General features: G+C 36.8%; 1 protein-coding gene across 1 annotated transcript in view; it reads left to right on the top strand.

Annotated features, from left to right (window-relative positions):
* The window catches only part of DGKK (diacylglycerol kinase kappa), a 160,832-nt gene that overhangs the window by 81,630 nt on the left and 63,067 nt on the right, over nucleotides 1–16,135 (top strand). The window contains exons 7-9 of the mRNA XM_012537468.3: nucleotides 8,247–8,382; nucleotides 8,854–8,957; nucleotides 9,290–9,415. Of these exons, the coding sequence (XP_012392922.1) occupies nucleotides 8,247–8,382; nucleotides 8,854–8,957; nucleotides 9,290–9,415 (366 nt within the window). The remainder of the gene's footprint in view (nucleotides 1–8,246; nucleotides 8,383–8,853; nucleotides 8,958–9,289; nucleotides 9,416–16,135) is intronic.

Raw genomic sequence — 16,135 nt, 5'->3', positions numbered from 1 at the left:
TCTCAATAGATGCAAGCAAAGCATTTGACAAAGTTCAACACCAATTCATCATTAAACCTTTCAACAAAGTAAGTATAGAAAGATCTTACCTCAACACAATAAAGACCATATATGAAAAGCCCATAGACAACATTATAATTAATGGGAAAAAAACTGAAAGCTTGCCCTCTAAGATCTGGTACAAGGCAAGTCTGCATACTCTCACCACTTCTTTTCAACATAGTACTAGAAATCCAAGCCAGAGCAATTGGGCAAGAAAAAGAATTAAAAGGCACCCAAACTGGAAAGGAAGAAGTAAAATTGTCTCTGTTTGCAGACAACATGATCATATATGTAGAAAAACCTAAAGACTGAACAAAATAATTGTTCAGTAAAGTCATAGGGTACAAAAAAATTCAGTAACGTCATAGGGTACAAAATCAACATACAAAAAATCACTCAGTTTTCTATACACAAACAATGAACTATTTGAAAGGAAAGTTAAGAAAATAAGACCATTCACAATAGCAACAAAAAGAATAAAATATTTAGTAATAAACTTAAACAAAGAGGTGAAAAACATACACTGAAAATTATAAAACATTGATGAAGGAAAGTAAAGAATACATAGATAAATGGATAGACATCCCATGTTCATGGATCATAAGAATTAATATTGTTAAAATGCCCATACTACACAAAGCAATCTACAGATTTAATACAATCCCAATCAAAATCCAATGGTATTCCCTACATAAATCGAAAGAGCAATCCTAAAATTCATATGGAGCCAAAAACAACCCCAAATAGCCAAAGCAGTTTTGAGCAAGAAGTGCAAAGCTGGAGGCATCACACTTCTTGATATCAACATACATTACAAAGCTATAGTAATCAAAACAATATTGTACTGGCATAAAAACAGACATACAGACCAATGGAACAAAATAGAGAGCACAGAAATAAATCCATGCTTTTACAGTCAACTGATTTTCAGAAGGGGGCCAAGAACACAAAATTGGGGAAGGGTAGTCTTCAATAAATGGTGTTGGGAAAATTAGATATCAACATGCAGGAGAATGAAATTGGACCATTACCTCACACCATGTACAAAAAATCAACTCAGGCTGAATAAAGACTTACGTGTAAGACCTAAAACTATAAAACTACCAGAATAAAACAGAGAAAAACCTTCTTGACATTGACTGGGACAATGAGTTCTTGGATATGACACCAAAAGCACAAGGAACAAAAACTAAAATAAACAAGTGAGATTACATCAAGCTAAATCAACTGAGTGAACAGGCAACCTAGAAATGGGAGAAAATATTTACAAGCTATATATCTGATATGAGGTTAATATCTAAAATACATAAGGAACACCTACAACTCAATAGTTTAAAAAACCCACATATAATCTGTTTTTAAAATTGGTGAGGGACCTGTATAGATATTTTTCCAAAGAAGACATAAAAATGGATAAAAAGTTAAGTACTCAACACCATTAATCATTAGGGAAATGCAAATCAAAACCACGATGAGATATCATCTCACCCTTGTTAAAATGGCTCTTATCATCAGAATAGCTATCATCAAAAAGTCTACACATAATAAATGCTGGAGAGGGTTGGAGAATAAGAAACCTTCCTACACTGTTGAAAGGAATGCAAATTGGTGCAACCACTATGGAAAACAGTACAGAGGTTCCTTTAAAAACTAAAAATAGAACTACCATATGACACAGCAGTCCCATTCCTGGGTAGATGAAAACTCTAATTCGAAAAGATACATGCACTCCAATGTTCATAGCAACACTATTTACAATAGCCAAGACATGGAAACAACCCAAGTGTCCATCAACAAACTATTGGCTTAAGAAGATGTGAGATATATATACATTGGTATATTACTCAGCCATAAAAAAAGAATGAAAGATTGTCATTTGCAGCAACATGAATGGCCCTAGAGATATTACACTTAGTGGAGTAAGTCAGACAAAGACAAATATTGTATCACTTATATGTGAAATCTAAAAATCAATACTAACGAATCTGTGTACACAACAGAAACAGACTCACAGACATAGAAAACAAACTTATGGTTATCAAAGGGGAAAGGGAGTGGGGAGGGATAAATTAGAAGTATGGGATTAACATATATACACTACTATATATAAAATAGATAACCAACAAAGACCTACTGTATAGCACAGGGAACTATACTCAATATTCTGTAATAACCTATATGGGAAAAGAATCTGAAAAAGAATGAATATATATATATTATATGTAACATATATATAATATACAACTGAATCACTTTGCTGTACACCCGAAACTAACACAATATTGTAAATCAACTATACCTCAATTTACAAAAAGCAAATCAGTCTTTAACTACTAATAACTTGGCTCTCAAATTTAGCTGCACTTTACAACTTTTAGTAATCAAATTAATCATAGGACAAAACCAATATATGAATGTATATTTTCAAAAGATTGTATGATGTAACTCTTTTTTCTTAAAGAGATATATTCTGAATCTTTGCTAAAATAAAAAATATATAATTATTTTTAAAAGATCTGAAATATATATATATATGTATAACTAAATCACTTTGCTGTACACCTGAAACTAACACAATATGTAAATCAACTATACTTCAAATTAAAAAAGAAGAAAAACAAAAGAAAAGCAAAAAAGAGGAACTTTCCTGGTAGTTCAATGGTTAAGACTCTGAGCTTACGCTGTAGAGGGTGCAGGTTCAATCCCTGGTTGGGGAACTAAGATCCCTCATGCCGTGTGATATGGCAAAAAAAAAAAAGACAAGAGACAACAAGTGCTGGCAAGAATGTGGAGAAAACAGAAAACTTGTGCACTTTTGATGGGACTATAAATTGGTACAGCCATTATGGAAAGTAGTACTGAGGTTTCTCAAAGTATTAAAAATATAACTACCGGGGCTTCCCTGGTGGCGCAGTGGTTGAGAATCCGCCTGCCGATGCAGGGGACACGGGTTCGTGCCCTGGACCAGGAAGATCCCACGTGCCACGGAGCAGCTGGGCCCGTGAGCCATGCCCGCTGGGCCTGAGCATCCGGAGCCTGTGCTCCTTAATGGAAGAGGCCACAGAAGTGAGAGGCCCGTGTACCACAAAAAAAAAAAAAAAAAAAAAAAAAAAAAAAAAAAATATATAACTACCTTATAACCCAGCAATCTCACTTCTGGGTATATATCCAAAGGAAATGAAATCAGCATCTTGAAGAGATATCAGAACTCCCATGTTTCTTTCAGCATTATTCACAACAGCCAAGATACAGACACAATCTAACTGTCCCTCAATGGATAAAATGGATTTTTAAAATGTGATATAGATATATACATACACAAATACAATCGAATATTGTTCAGCCTGAAAAAAAGAAGGAAATCTTGCCAGTTGTAACAACACAGATGAACCTGAGGAAAGTATGCTACATTAAATAAGCCAAACAGAGAAAGACAATACTGTATGTTCTCATTTATATGTGGAATCTAAAATCGTTGGAACTCTAGAAGCAGAGAGAAGAATGGTGGTTACCAAGTGCTGAGGAGAGGGGGAAATGGGGAGATGTTGGTTAAGCGGTACAAAGTTTCAGTTATGCAGGAGAATAAGTTCTGGAGGTCTAATGTACAACAATGTGACCGTAAGTAACAATCATTTATTTTATACTAAAATTTGCTAAGAGAGAAGATCTTAAGTGCTCTAAACACACATACAAAAAAAAAAGAAGGAAAGAAAGTGGTAACTATCCTAGGTGGTAAGTTAATTAGCTTGATTGTGGTGATTATTTCACTACATATGTATATCAAATCATTAAATTCAATATGTACAATTTTAATTGTCAAATGTACCTCAATTTTAAAATTCAATTTAAAAAAGAAAATTAGTTTTTCTGGTGGGTAGACTAGATGAATTCAAGCATTCCTTTCAACTTGAAAAGCTTATGATTCTAAGATTTCATTAAGTAGGTGAGAAAGAAACCTCAGAGGTGTTCAGTTGCCTTGCCTGAAATCACGTAATTTATTGTGGCAGAATTGAGATCTTAGCTCTCCTAACTCTAAATCCATGCTCTTGGAAAGACATCTTAAATTTTACCTAATTATCTTTTCTCTCCTCTAGTCCCCACCCCTTGTGAGTATGTGGTAGCCCGATAGGCAACTAAGTGGTACTAAGCCAGACAACTAGGCTGTATAGATCAACAAATAGATTCAAATTGGATAAATGACTCTCTAGCTCATGTGTAGCATCTCCATGGCTAGTGGTTTTCTCAGGATGAACACAATTTACACTTATTGTTCCAGCATAATTACATACTATACCTCCCCCTTTCACTGTTCAAAGTGTCCTGATTTGGATGATATGGTCACCCTACCAATGGCCAACCTGGGAGGCCCTAACATTCTGTAGTTTCCAAAACCTTGATATAACAAAGAAGTTGGCTTCAAGTTACAGTACAAACCACTAGTTTTGTTTTATCTAAACACAGCCTTTCATCAAATAAATCATCCCAAACAAGATTCTTTTAAGGAAACACATCTTTAGAAGATTTTGTGCTTTATGGGATGTTTCCTGAGACTTTTATGCACTTTGAAAATACTTAATATTATTAAGTCCTCACGCTTTAACAGTGTTTTAGAGTTTACCAAACACCTGGACTGACAAGATCTCCTTTAATGAATAGACAAATAATTAATGAACCTATCTGGGTTCTGGATTATACTGAAAGGGATTCAGGAGATGGAGAAAATAGCCTTAGCTGCTCTAAAACAGTGAAGAATCAGATTGGAGTGATGATCTCTGCATGAATGTATTAACCTATGTATTTTAGAGAGCATAAAAATCAAACATAAAACCCAACAACCACACATTAAAAGCCTTAACATTCAGAGATCAGTGGTTTGTATACATGCCACAGTTCTTCATCTGTCTTCAAAGTCAATTTTTAATCTGTGTCACTTAATAGAAAGGCCTGTAATGACATACTGTGTTAGTTTCCCAGGACTGCCATATCAAATCCACAAACTGGGTGAATTAAGATACTTCTCTCACAGTTCTGGAGTCTAGAAGTACAAAATCAAAGTGTTGGCAGGACTGTGCTCTTTCTGAAGGCTCTAGAAGAGAATCCTTCTTTGCCTCTTCTTAGCTTCTGGTGATTGCAGGCATACCTTGGCTTGTAGATGCATCATTCCAATCTCTGCCTATATCATCACATGATGTCTCTCCTGTGTCTGTCCAAATTTCCCTCTTCTACAATGAGATACCATCTCACACCGGTCATAATGGCCATCATCAAAACATCTACAAACAATAAATTCTGGAGAGGGTGTGGAGAAAAGGGAACCCTCTTGCACTGTTGGTGGGAATGTAAATTGATACAGCCGCTATGGAGAACAGTATGGAGGTTCCTTAAAAAACTAAAAATAGAACTACCATATGACCCAGTGATCCCACTACTGGGCATATACCCTGAGAAAAACATAATTCAAAGAGTTGTGTACCAAAATATTCATTGCAGCTCTATTTACAATAGCCAGGACATGGAATCAACCTAAATGTCCTTCGACAGATGAATGGATAAAGAAGATGTGGCACATATATACAATGGAATATTACTCAGCCATAAAAAGAAACGAAATTGAGTTATTTTTAGTGAGGTGGATGGACCTAGAGTCTGTCATACAGAGTGAAGTAAGTCAGAAAGAGAAAAACAAATACCATATGCGAACACATATATATGGAATCTAAAAAACAAACAAAAAAATGGTCATGAAGAACCTAGGGGCAAGACGGGAATAAAGACGCAGACCTACTAGAGAATGGACTTGAGGATACAGGGAGGGGGAAGGGTAAACTGGGACAAAGTGAGGGAGTGGCATGGACATATATACACAACCAAACATAAAATAGATAGCTAGTGGGAAGCAGCCACATAGCACAGGGAGATCAGTTCGGTGCTTTGTGACCACTTAGAGGGGTGGGATAAGGAGGGTGGGAGGGAGGGAGATGCAAGAGGCAAGAGATATGGGAACATATGTATATGTATAACTGATTCACTTTGTTATAAAGCAGAAACTACCACACCATTGTAAAGCAATTATACTCCAATAAAGATGTTAAAAAATTTTTTTAATTTAAAAAAAAGAGGGAAAGGACACCAGTCACTAATCCATTATGACAACATCTTAAATTGTTTATATCTATAAAGATTCTATTTTCAAATAAGGTCACATTCACAATACCAGGTACTTGAACATATTTTGGCAGGGGACACAATTCAGCATACAACATGTACTCATCCAGGGTGGTATGCACCAAAGTTTTCTTATACAATAGGATGCACTTAAGGAATAAAAATCCCACCTCCTCCACTGCTGAACCAAAGCAATGTCCATTTTATATATTTTTATATTCTGTAAATAATTGGAGCATGACATTCAATATTCCACCCAGGCAGAGTTCATCATTTCTTCCATTTGTCCTGTAGAATCTTGAACATTATAGGAGAGCTCACTTTTCACTCTACACTGGAGTCATCTGTTTAGGAAGTTGTCTCCTACAGTAGACTATGAGCTCCGTGAGGGCAAGAACCATGGATCATTCATCTCTGAATCTCCAGTGCCTAGCTTTATAGATGACACAAAGTCGCTCTTAGTAATTATTGGAGGAAAGAAGGAGGTTGGAAGGAAGGAAGGTACTTGTAAAGTTATAATCTAGTGGGAAGTAGAAAGGTGCTAGTTGCTCAGCATGTCAAAGCCAAGACTATGTCACTTCCTCAGGACTCTCCACTCTCTACTTTGATCTTCTTGGAACTTTGCCAGGGTTTCAGTATGCAAAAAATAATACAATCACAAAGTGACTCCATACTTGGTGAGCCTTTAGTGCATCAAAGTAGCTTTTCCTTCCAGAAGCTTCCTGGTCATTCCAACAGCAGCTTAGCACATAAACGGCATGCCAGAGGGGGAAGGAGGGATCAGGGAATACCATGTACAGGCTATGTTTTAGATGATGAATTCCTATAAATTGATCAAGGTTGAACACTAAATATGGCAGATCCCTCAATAGCACTTTCTCTCTTTCCCTCTCTGTCTCTCTCTGTCTCTCTCTCTAGTGGACCAGTATCAGCTAGCGTCAGGAAGAATATATAGTTCATTTTAAAGTCTTATGCCTTTACACACCCAACCGATTATAACATCCAGAATAAAAAGCTGAATGCATATGCTTATGTCTACATTCCAGAGGAAGGCAGAGAAGGAAGAGATCAGACATTCACAGGAATTATAGAAAAGGTGGAAGTGTCCTGTGGAATGCACGCCCAGAACAAATTTGGAAGTTTTTGGTGCCCACTCCTCCCCTTCCCCTTTTAACCCCAAAACTAGTTTCTGGTATGCCCTGTGCCAGCCCACAGTCATGAGAGTCAGGCTGTGATAAACAAATGTAGCATTTATAGGGAGGTTAATAGTAAATGTCAAATTGAATACCATGAAAGAGGACACCAAACAGAATGCCATTCCATGAGGGCAGAGACTTTATCTTGTTCATCAGTGCCTTGAAAAGTGCCAAGCACATAGCAGTTACTCAGTAAAAATTTAATGAATTTTGAATAAATTAAATTGATTAACCAGGAAATTGCTATAGGCAGTCAGAGCATGTTATTCAGAAAAGAATACTGGGACCAGAAGCCTCTGAAATGAAACTGTTGTCCCAGCAATGCAATGCTCTCCTCACTTGGCAGCAGCAGGTCCAGGAAGGGTAATGTATATCTCCAAGAGGTAGCTAAAGCCTGACAAGCATTCCTTAGCCTAGAGTCAGAGCCCTGTCTCCTCCCTTTCTTGCCTGGCAAGAGGGCTTGGATATCACTGAATTTCCTACTCACAACCTCCTTTTGCTGACTACTCAAAGAGGGCCAAGGCCAAGATTAACAGAACTAATTTTGCTTAGGCTAAACCAATGAAATGGTTTAGCCAAGGAGTATAAAGATCATCACTCCTGCCTTCAGTCCCTGTTCCAGGATCTAGCACCCCCTCATTCCTTTTCCCTTTTTAAAACCACTGGGAAAAAACAGAGATGGGAGATTTGTTAAGCATTGGCTCAACTTTGATTCTTCCTCTTCACATGCTCTGACACCTTATGTAGCTGGCCATTTCAGCCTTAGCATTCAGATCTTCTGGCCTTCCCTAATCCGTCTCTGTGATTAACTCTCTATTCTTTCTTCTCTTTGATTTATTTTAGATACCTGCAGCAGAAAACAACCCTTTTCTTGTTGGAATGCACTATTGGTACTCAAGCCACAGTCCCCGGACCCAGCACTGCAATGTTTGTCGAGGGACCATTCCTGCCTTATCTCGAAATGTTATCATCTGTGAAGGTACATTTCTGATTCCTTTAGGAAGTGGAGCTCAATGGGTGGAGATGGGTGTGAAGGAGCTCATGAGACTTTAGTATCATTGACTCACACTAGGTCACTGATTCTAGTGTAAGGTTAACCCTGACACTTAACAGACAGGGGAAAGGAGATGGGAGGAAACTGGCATGAGGGGGAATTCTCATTAATCAAAAGGGAGGGTTGGGTCTGGGAGGATTGGACAGTACAGTCACAGGTTTGGAAAAATAGAAATCACCTCATTCTTACCATCAATTTCAATTCAAGTCAGGTAATAGAAAATTTGGCTGGGAAGAATACAAAGAAACTGAAATATATGGAAAATAAGCCTTTGGAGTTAAGTCACAACTACTTAGATGCATCTAGGTTCTAACTTTTAGAGCAGCTTAGGGAAGGAAGTTAGAATCTTCATTGTCACCTGATTCACATCCATCTTTTTTTCTTCCTCTTTCACAGTGTGCAAAGTAAAGTCTCACAGATTATGTGCTTTAAGAGCAAGCAAAGATTGCAAATGGAATACATTATCCATTACTGATGACCTCCTCATGCCTGCAGATGAAGTAGTGAGTACCAGCCATGCTTTCCCATAATCACCCTTTTCCATCTCCCCTTCAGTCATGACACACAGGGGAAGGAAGACTTCTTCCTGTTTCCAGACAACCCAAGTAGGCTTCATTCCCAGGCTTATGATCCAACAAATCTAGAAGAATGAAAGCCTCCCCCACAGCTCCCACCTGTCATTTGTCACTAGCATGGGAGTGGGGAGGGAAGGATGATGGAAAACTTCCTTGGGGTTGTCTAGTGTCCTCCATGGGGTAGTATAGTTATTCCAGCTGGCCCTTCCTCTCCTTATATCTCTAACTTCTACCTCTTGTCTCTTTTTATCCTTCAGAAAACTATGCCCCATCAATGGGTAGAAGGAAACATATCTGTCAGTTCTCAGTGCGCAGTATGTCACGAGAACTGTGGCAGTTATCAGAGACTTCAAGATTTCCAGTGTCTCTGGTGTAATTCTACGGTAAGACGCTTCTCATCTCTTTGATATTTAGAGAGCTGACTTCTAGAGAAGGGGTGGGTTGGAGTTTGATTGCACCTACACATAGATAGAAATCTCAGAGACCCTTACCCCAAAATAGATTATACAGATTCCATAGTATAGAGCTCAGTATCCTGCCTTTCCAGAATTAGCTATGGAATCTTTGAGAGAAAGATTTAATACTCCCTCTTATCTTTGAAGGTGAGGACTACTAGCAAATGGGAAGAGCTGAATTCTCTTATGACAGTAGGGGCAATTAAAAAGTTAGTTCTGAGTATACCTTTAAGAAACCACCTCCTTTCCTCATTCACCATTTCCTAGGAAATTGCAATCTTTGTTAATTAATAATGGTTAATAATATTAGCACATTATTATTGCCACTATGTATTGAGTGTTTTATATACATGATCTCATTAAATCCTTACAACAACCCTAAACCAGGCCTCGTTGTTCCCATTTACAGAAGAGAGGAAAATGAGGTTCAGAAAAGTGAAGGGATTTGCTCAAGGTCATGAAGCCAGTAAGAAAAAGAGTCTTGATTCATACATAATTGTGTAAAAACTGTGCTCTTAACTACAACATTACCATGCCTTTAAACTAGTGGTTCTCAACTGGGGGTATATTCCCCCACCCGCAGGACACATTTGACAATGTCTGGAGATATTTTTTTATCTAATGATATTCTGATGGAATTTTTTTATTTATCAAGGTATAGTTGATTTACAATATTATGTAAGTTTTAGGTGTACAACATAGTGATTCACAATTTTTAAAGATTATACTCTATTTATATATATTATAAAATATTGGCTATATTCCCTGTGCTGTACTGTATATCCTTGTAGCTTATTTATTTTATGCATAATAATTTGTACCTCTTAATCCCCTACCCCTATCTTATACCTCCCCCAAACTAGTAAACACTAGTTTGTTCTCTATACCTGTGAGTATATATTTTTTGTTAAATTAACTAGTTTTCTTTATTTTTTAGATTTCATATATAAGTGATAACATACAGTATTTGTCTCTCTCTGTCTGACTTATTTCTCTTAGGATAATACCTTCCAGGTCCATCCATGTTGTTGCAGATGGCAAATTTTCACTCTTATTTATGGCTGAGTAGTATTCCATTGTGTGTGTGTGTGTGTGCGTGTGTGTGTGTGTGTATGACACTTGTTCTTTATCCATTCATCTGTTGATAGACACTAAGATTGCTTCCATATCTTCACTATTACGAAGAATGCTGCTGTGAACATTGGGGTGCATGTATCTTTTTGAATTAGTGTTTTCTTTTTCTTCAGATGTATACACAGAAGCAGAATTGCTGGATCATGTGGTAGCTCTATTTTTAGTTTTCTGAGGAACATCCATACTGTTCTTCATAGTGGCTGCACTAAATAACATTCCCAAAAACAGTGTAGGAGGGTTCACTTTTCTCTACATCCTCTCCAGCATTTATTATTTGTAGATATTTTGGTGATGGCCATTCTGACTGGTGTGAGGTGATGCCTCGTTGCAGTTTTCATGTGCATTTCCCTGATGATTAGCAATGTTGAGCATCTTTTCATGTTCCTGTTGGCATTCTGTATGTCTCCTTTGGGAAAAAAAGTCTATTTAGTTCTTCTGCCCACTATAAAAAATTTTTTTCATTTTATATTGGAGCTTAATTGACTAACAGTGTTGTGTTAGTTTCAGGGATACAGCAAAGTGGTTCAGTTATTCATATAGATGTATCTATTCTTTTTCAAATTCTTTTCCCATTTAGGTTATTACAGAATATTGAGCAGCATTCCCTATGCTATTCAGTAGGTCCTTTTTGGTTATCTATTTCAAATACAGCAGTGTGTACATGTCATCCCAAACTCCCAGTCTATCTCTCCCCCCGACCCTTCCCCACTGGTAACCATAAGTTCGTTCTCTAAGTCTGTGAATCTGTTTCTATTTTGTAAACAAATTCATTTGTATCACTTTTTTTAGATTCCGCATATAAGAGATATCATATGATATTTGTCTTCCACTGTCTGACTTACTTCACTTAGTATGATAATCTCCAGGTCCATCCATGTTGCCTCAAAAGGCATTATTTCATTCTTTTTAATGGCTGAGTAATATTCCACTGTATATATGTACCACATCTTCCTTATCCATTCATCTGTCGATGGACATTTAGGTTGCTTCCATGTCTTGGCTATTGTAAACAGCACTGCAATGAACATTGGGGTACATGTATCCTTTTAAACCATGTTTTTCTACAGATATATGCCCAGGAGCAGGATTGCAGGATCATAGGATTCCTCTATTTTTAGTTTTTTAAGGCACATCCATAATGTTCTCCATAGTGGCTCTATCAATTTACATTCCCACCAACAGTGCAAGAGGGCTCCCTTTTCTCCACACCTTCTCCAGTGTTTATTGTTTGTAGATTTTTTGATGATGGCCATTCTGACTGGTGTGAGGTGATACCTCATTGGAGTTTTGATTTGCATTTCTCTAATGATTAGTGATGTTGAGCATCCTTTCATGTACTTGTTGGCAATCTGTATATCTTCTTTGGAAAAATGTCTATTTAAGTTTTCTACCAATTTTTGGGTTGAGTTGTTTGTTTTTTTGATATTGAGCTGAATGTGATGCTTGTAAATTTTGGAAATTAATCCTTTGTCAGTTGCTTCTTTTGCAAATATTTTCTCCCATTCTGAGGGTTGTCCTTTCATCTTGTTTATGATTTCCATTGCTGTGCAAAAGCTTTTAAGTTTCATCACATCCCATTTGTTTATTTTTGCCTTTATTTCCCTTACTCTAGGATGTGGGTCAAAAAAGATCATGCTGTGATTTATGTCAAAGAGTGTTCTTTCTATGTTTTCCTCTAAGAGTTTTATAGTGTCTGGTCTTACATTTAAGTCTTTAATCCATTTTGAGTTTATTTTTGTGTATGGTGTTAGGGAGTGTTCTAATTTCATTCTTTTATAAATAGCTGTCCAGTTTTCCCAGAACCACTTATTGAAGAGACTGTCTTTTCTCCATTGTATATTCTTGCCTCCTTTGGCAAAGATAAGGTGACCATATGTGCATGGGTTTATCTCTGGGCTTTCTATCTTGTTCCATTGTTCTATATTTCTGTTTCTGTGCCAGTAACATACTGTCTTAATTACTGTAGCTTTGTAGTATAATCTGAAGTCAGGCAGCCTGATTCCTCCAGATCCATTTTTCTTTCTCAAGATTGCTTTGGCTATTGGGGGCCTTATGTGTTTCCATATCAATTGTAAAATTTTTTGTTCTACTTCTGTGAAAAGTGCCACTGGTAGTTTGATAGAGATTGCATTGAATCTGTAGATTGCTTTGGGAAGTATAGTCATTTTCACATGTTGATTCTTCCTATCCAAGAACATGATATATCTCTCCACCTGTTTGTTCATCTTTAATTTCTTTCATCAGTGTTTTATAGTTTTCTGCATACAGGCCTTTGTTCTCATTAGGTAGTTTTATTCCTACGTGTTTTATTCTTTTCATTGCAATGGTAAGTGAGAGGGTTTCCTTAATTTCTCTTTCAGATTTTTCACCATTAGTGTATAAGAATGCCAGAGACTTCTGTGCACTAATTTTGTATCCTGCTACTCTACCAAATTCATTGATTAGCTCTACTAGTTTTCCAGTAGCATCTTTAGGATTTTCTATGTGTAGTATCATGTGATCTGCAAAGAGTGACTGTTTTACTTCTTCTTTTCCGATTTGGATTCCTTTTATTTTTTTTCTTCTCTGATTGCCGTGGCTAAAATGTCCAAAACTATGTTGAATAATAGTGATGACAGTGGGCGACATTGTCTTGTTCCTGACCTTAGTGGAAATGGTTTCAGTTTTTCACCACTGAGAATGATGTTGGCTATGGATTTCTCATATATGGCCTTTATTATGTTGAGGTAAGTTCCCTCTATGTCTACTTTCTTTAGAGTTTTTATCATAAATGGGTGTTGAATTTTGTTGAAAGCTTTGTCTGCATCTATTGAGATGATCATATGTTTTTTCTCCTTCAATTTGTTAATATGGTGTATCACGTTGATTGATTTGCATATATTGAAGAATCCTTGCTTTCCTGGAATAAACCCCACTTGATCATGGTGTATTATCCTTTTAATGTGCTGTTGGATTCTGTTTTCTAGTATTTTGTTGAGGATTTTTGCATCTATGTTCATCAGTGGTATTGGCATGTAGTTTTCTTTCTTTGTGACATCCTTGTCTGGTTTTGGTATCAGAGTGATGGTGACCTCGTAGAATGAGTTTGGGAGTGTTCCTCCCTCTGCTATATTTTGGAAGAGTTTGCAAAGGATAGGTGTTAGCTCGTCTCTAAATGTTTGGTAGAATTCTCCTGTGAAGGCATCTAGTCCTGAGCTTTTGCTTGTTGGAAGATTTTTAATCACAGTTTCGATTTCACTGCTTGTGATTGATCTGTTCATATTTTCTATTTCTTCCTGATTCAGTCTTGGCAGGTTATGCATTTCTAAGAATTTGTCCATTTCTTCCAGGTGGTCCATTGTATTGGCATAGAGTTGCTTGTAATAATCTCTCATGATCTTTTGTATTTCTGCAGTGTCAGTTGTTACTTCTCCTTTTTCATTTCTAATTCTATTGATTTGAGTTTTCTCCCTTTTTTTCTTGATGAGTCTGGCTAATGGTTTATCAAATGTGTTTATCTTCTGAAAGAACCAGCTTTTAGTTTTATTGATCTTTGCTATCATTTTGTTCATTTCTTTTTCATTTATTTCTGATCTAATCTTTATGATTTCTTTCCTTCTGCTAACTTTGGAGTTTTTTTGTTCTTCTTTCTCTAATTGCTTTACGTGTAAGGTTAGGTTGTTTATTCGAGATGTTTTCTGTTTCTTAAGGTAGGATTGTATTGCTATAAACTTCCCTCTTAGAACTGCTTTTGCTGCATCCCATAGATTTTGGGTCATCGTGTCTCCATTGTGATTTGTTTCTAGGTATTTTTTGATTCCCTCTTTGATGTCTTCAGTGATCACTTCGTTATAAGTAGTGTATTGTTTATTATTTTTTTACATCTTTATTGGAGTATAATTGCTTTAAAATTGTGTGTTAGTTTCTGATTTATAACAAGTGAATCAGGTATACATATACATATGTTCCCATATCTCTTCCCTCTTGCGTCTCCCTCCCTCCCACCCTCCCTATCCCACCCCTCTAGGTGGTCACAAAGCACTGAGCTGATCTCCGTGTGCTATGTGGCTACTTCCCACTAGCTATCTATTTTATGTTTGGTAGTGTATATATGTCCATGCCACTCTCTCAGTTTGGCACAGCTTACCCTTCCCCCTCCCCATATCCTCAAGTCCATGCTCTAGTAGGTCTGTGTCTTTATTCCTGTCTTACCCCTAGGGTCTTCATGACATTTTTTTTCTTAGATTCCATATGTATCTGTTAGCATACGGTATTTGTTTTTCTCTTTCTGACTCACTTCACTCTGTATGACAGACTCTAAATCCATCCACCTCAGTACAAATAACCCAATTTCATTTCTTTTTATGGCTGAGTAATATTCCATTGTATATATGTGCCACATCTTCTTTATCCATTAGTGTATTGTTTAGCCTCCATGTGTTTGTGTTTTTTACAGATCTTTTCCCGTAATTGATATCTAGTCTCATAGCGCTGTGGTCGGAAAAGATAGTTGATACAATTTCAATTTTCTTAAAGTACCAAGGCTTGATTTGTGACCCAAGATATGATCTATCCTGGAGAATGTTCCATGAGCACTTGAGAAAAATGTTTATTCTGCTGTTTTTGGATGGAATGTCCTATAAATATTAATTAAGTCTATCTTGTTCAATGTATCATTTAAAGCTTGTGTTTCCTTATTTATTTTCATTTTGGATGATCAGTCCATTGGTGAAAGTAGGGTGTTAAAGTCCCCTACTATGAATGTGTTACTGTCGATTTCCCCTTTTATGGCTGTTAGCATTTGCCTTATGTATTGGGGTGCTCCTATGTTGGGTGCATAAATATTTACAATTGTTATATCTTCTTCTTGGATCAATCCCTTGATCATTATGTAGTGTCCTTCTTTGTCTCTTGTAATAGTCTTTATTTTAATGTCTGTTTTGTCTGATATGAGAAGTGCTACTCCAGCTTTCTTTTGGTTTCCATTTGCATGGTATATCTTTTAACATCTCCTCACTTTCAGTCTGTATGTGTCCCTAGGTCTGAAGTGGGTCTCTTGTAGACAGCATATATATGGTTCTTGTTTTTGTATCCATTCAGCCAATCTGTGTCTTTTGGTGGGACCATTTAATCCATTTACATTTAAGGTAATTATCAGTATGTATGTTCCTGTTACCATTTTATTAATTGTTTTGGGTTTGTTATTGTAGGTCTTTTCCTTCTCTTGTGTTTCTTGCCTAGAGAAGTTCCTTTAGCATTTGTTGTAAAGCTGGTTTGGTGGCGCTGAACTCTCTCAGGTTTTGCTTGTCTGTAGAGTTTTTAATTTCTCCATCAAATCTGAATGAGATCCTAGCTGGATAGAGTAATCTTGGTTGTAGGTTGTTCTCCTTCATCACTTTAAATATGTCCTGCCAGTCCCTTCTGGCTTGCAGAGTTTCTGCTGAAAGATCAGCTGTTAACCTTATGGGGATTCTCTTGTGTGTTATTTGTTGTTTTTCCCTTGCTGCTTTTAATATGTTTTCTTTGTATTTAATT

Source organism: Orcinus orca, chromosome X (genome assembly GCF_937001465.1).
Source record: "Orcinus orca chromosome X, mOrcOrc1.1, whole genome shotgun sequence".
NCBI lineage: Eukaryota > Metazoa > Chordata > Mammalia > Artiodactyla > Delphinidae > Orcinus > Orcinus orca.
Note: the sequence above shows the minus strand (reverse complement) of the source record. Positions and strands in the feature narration are given on the sequence as shown.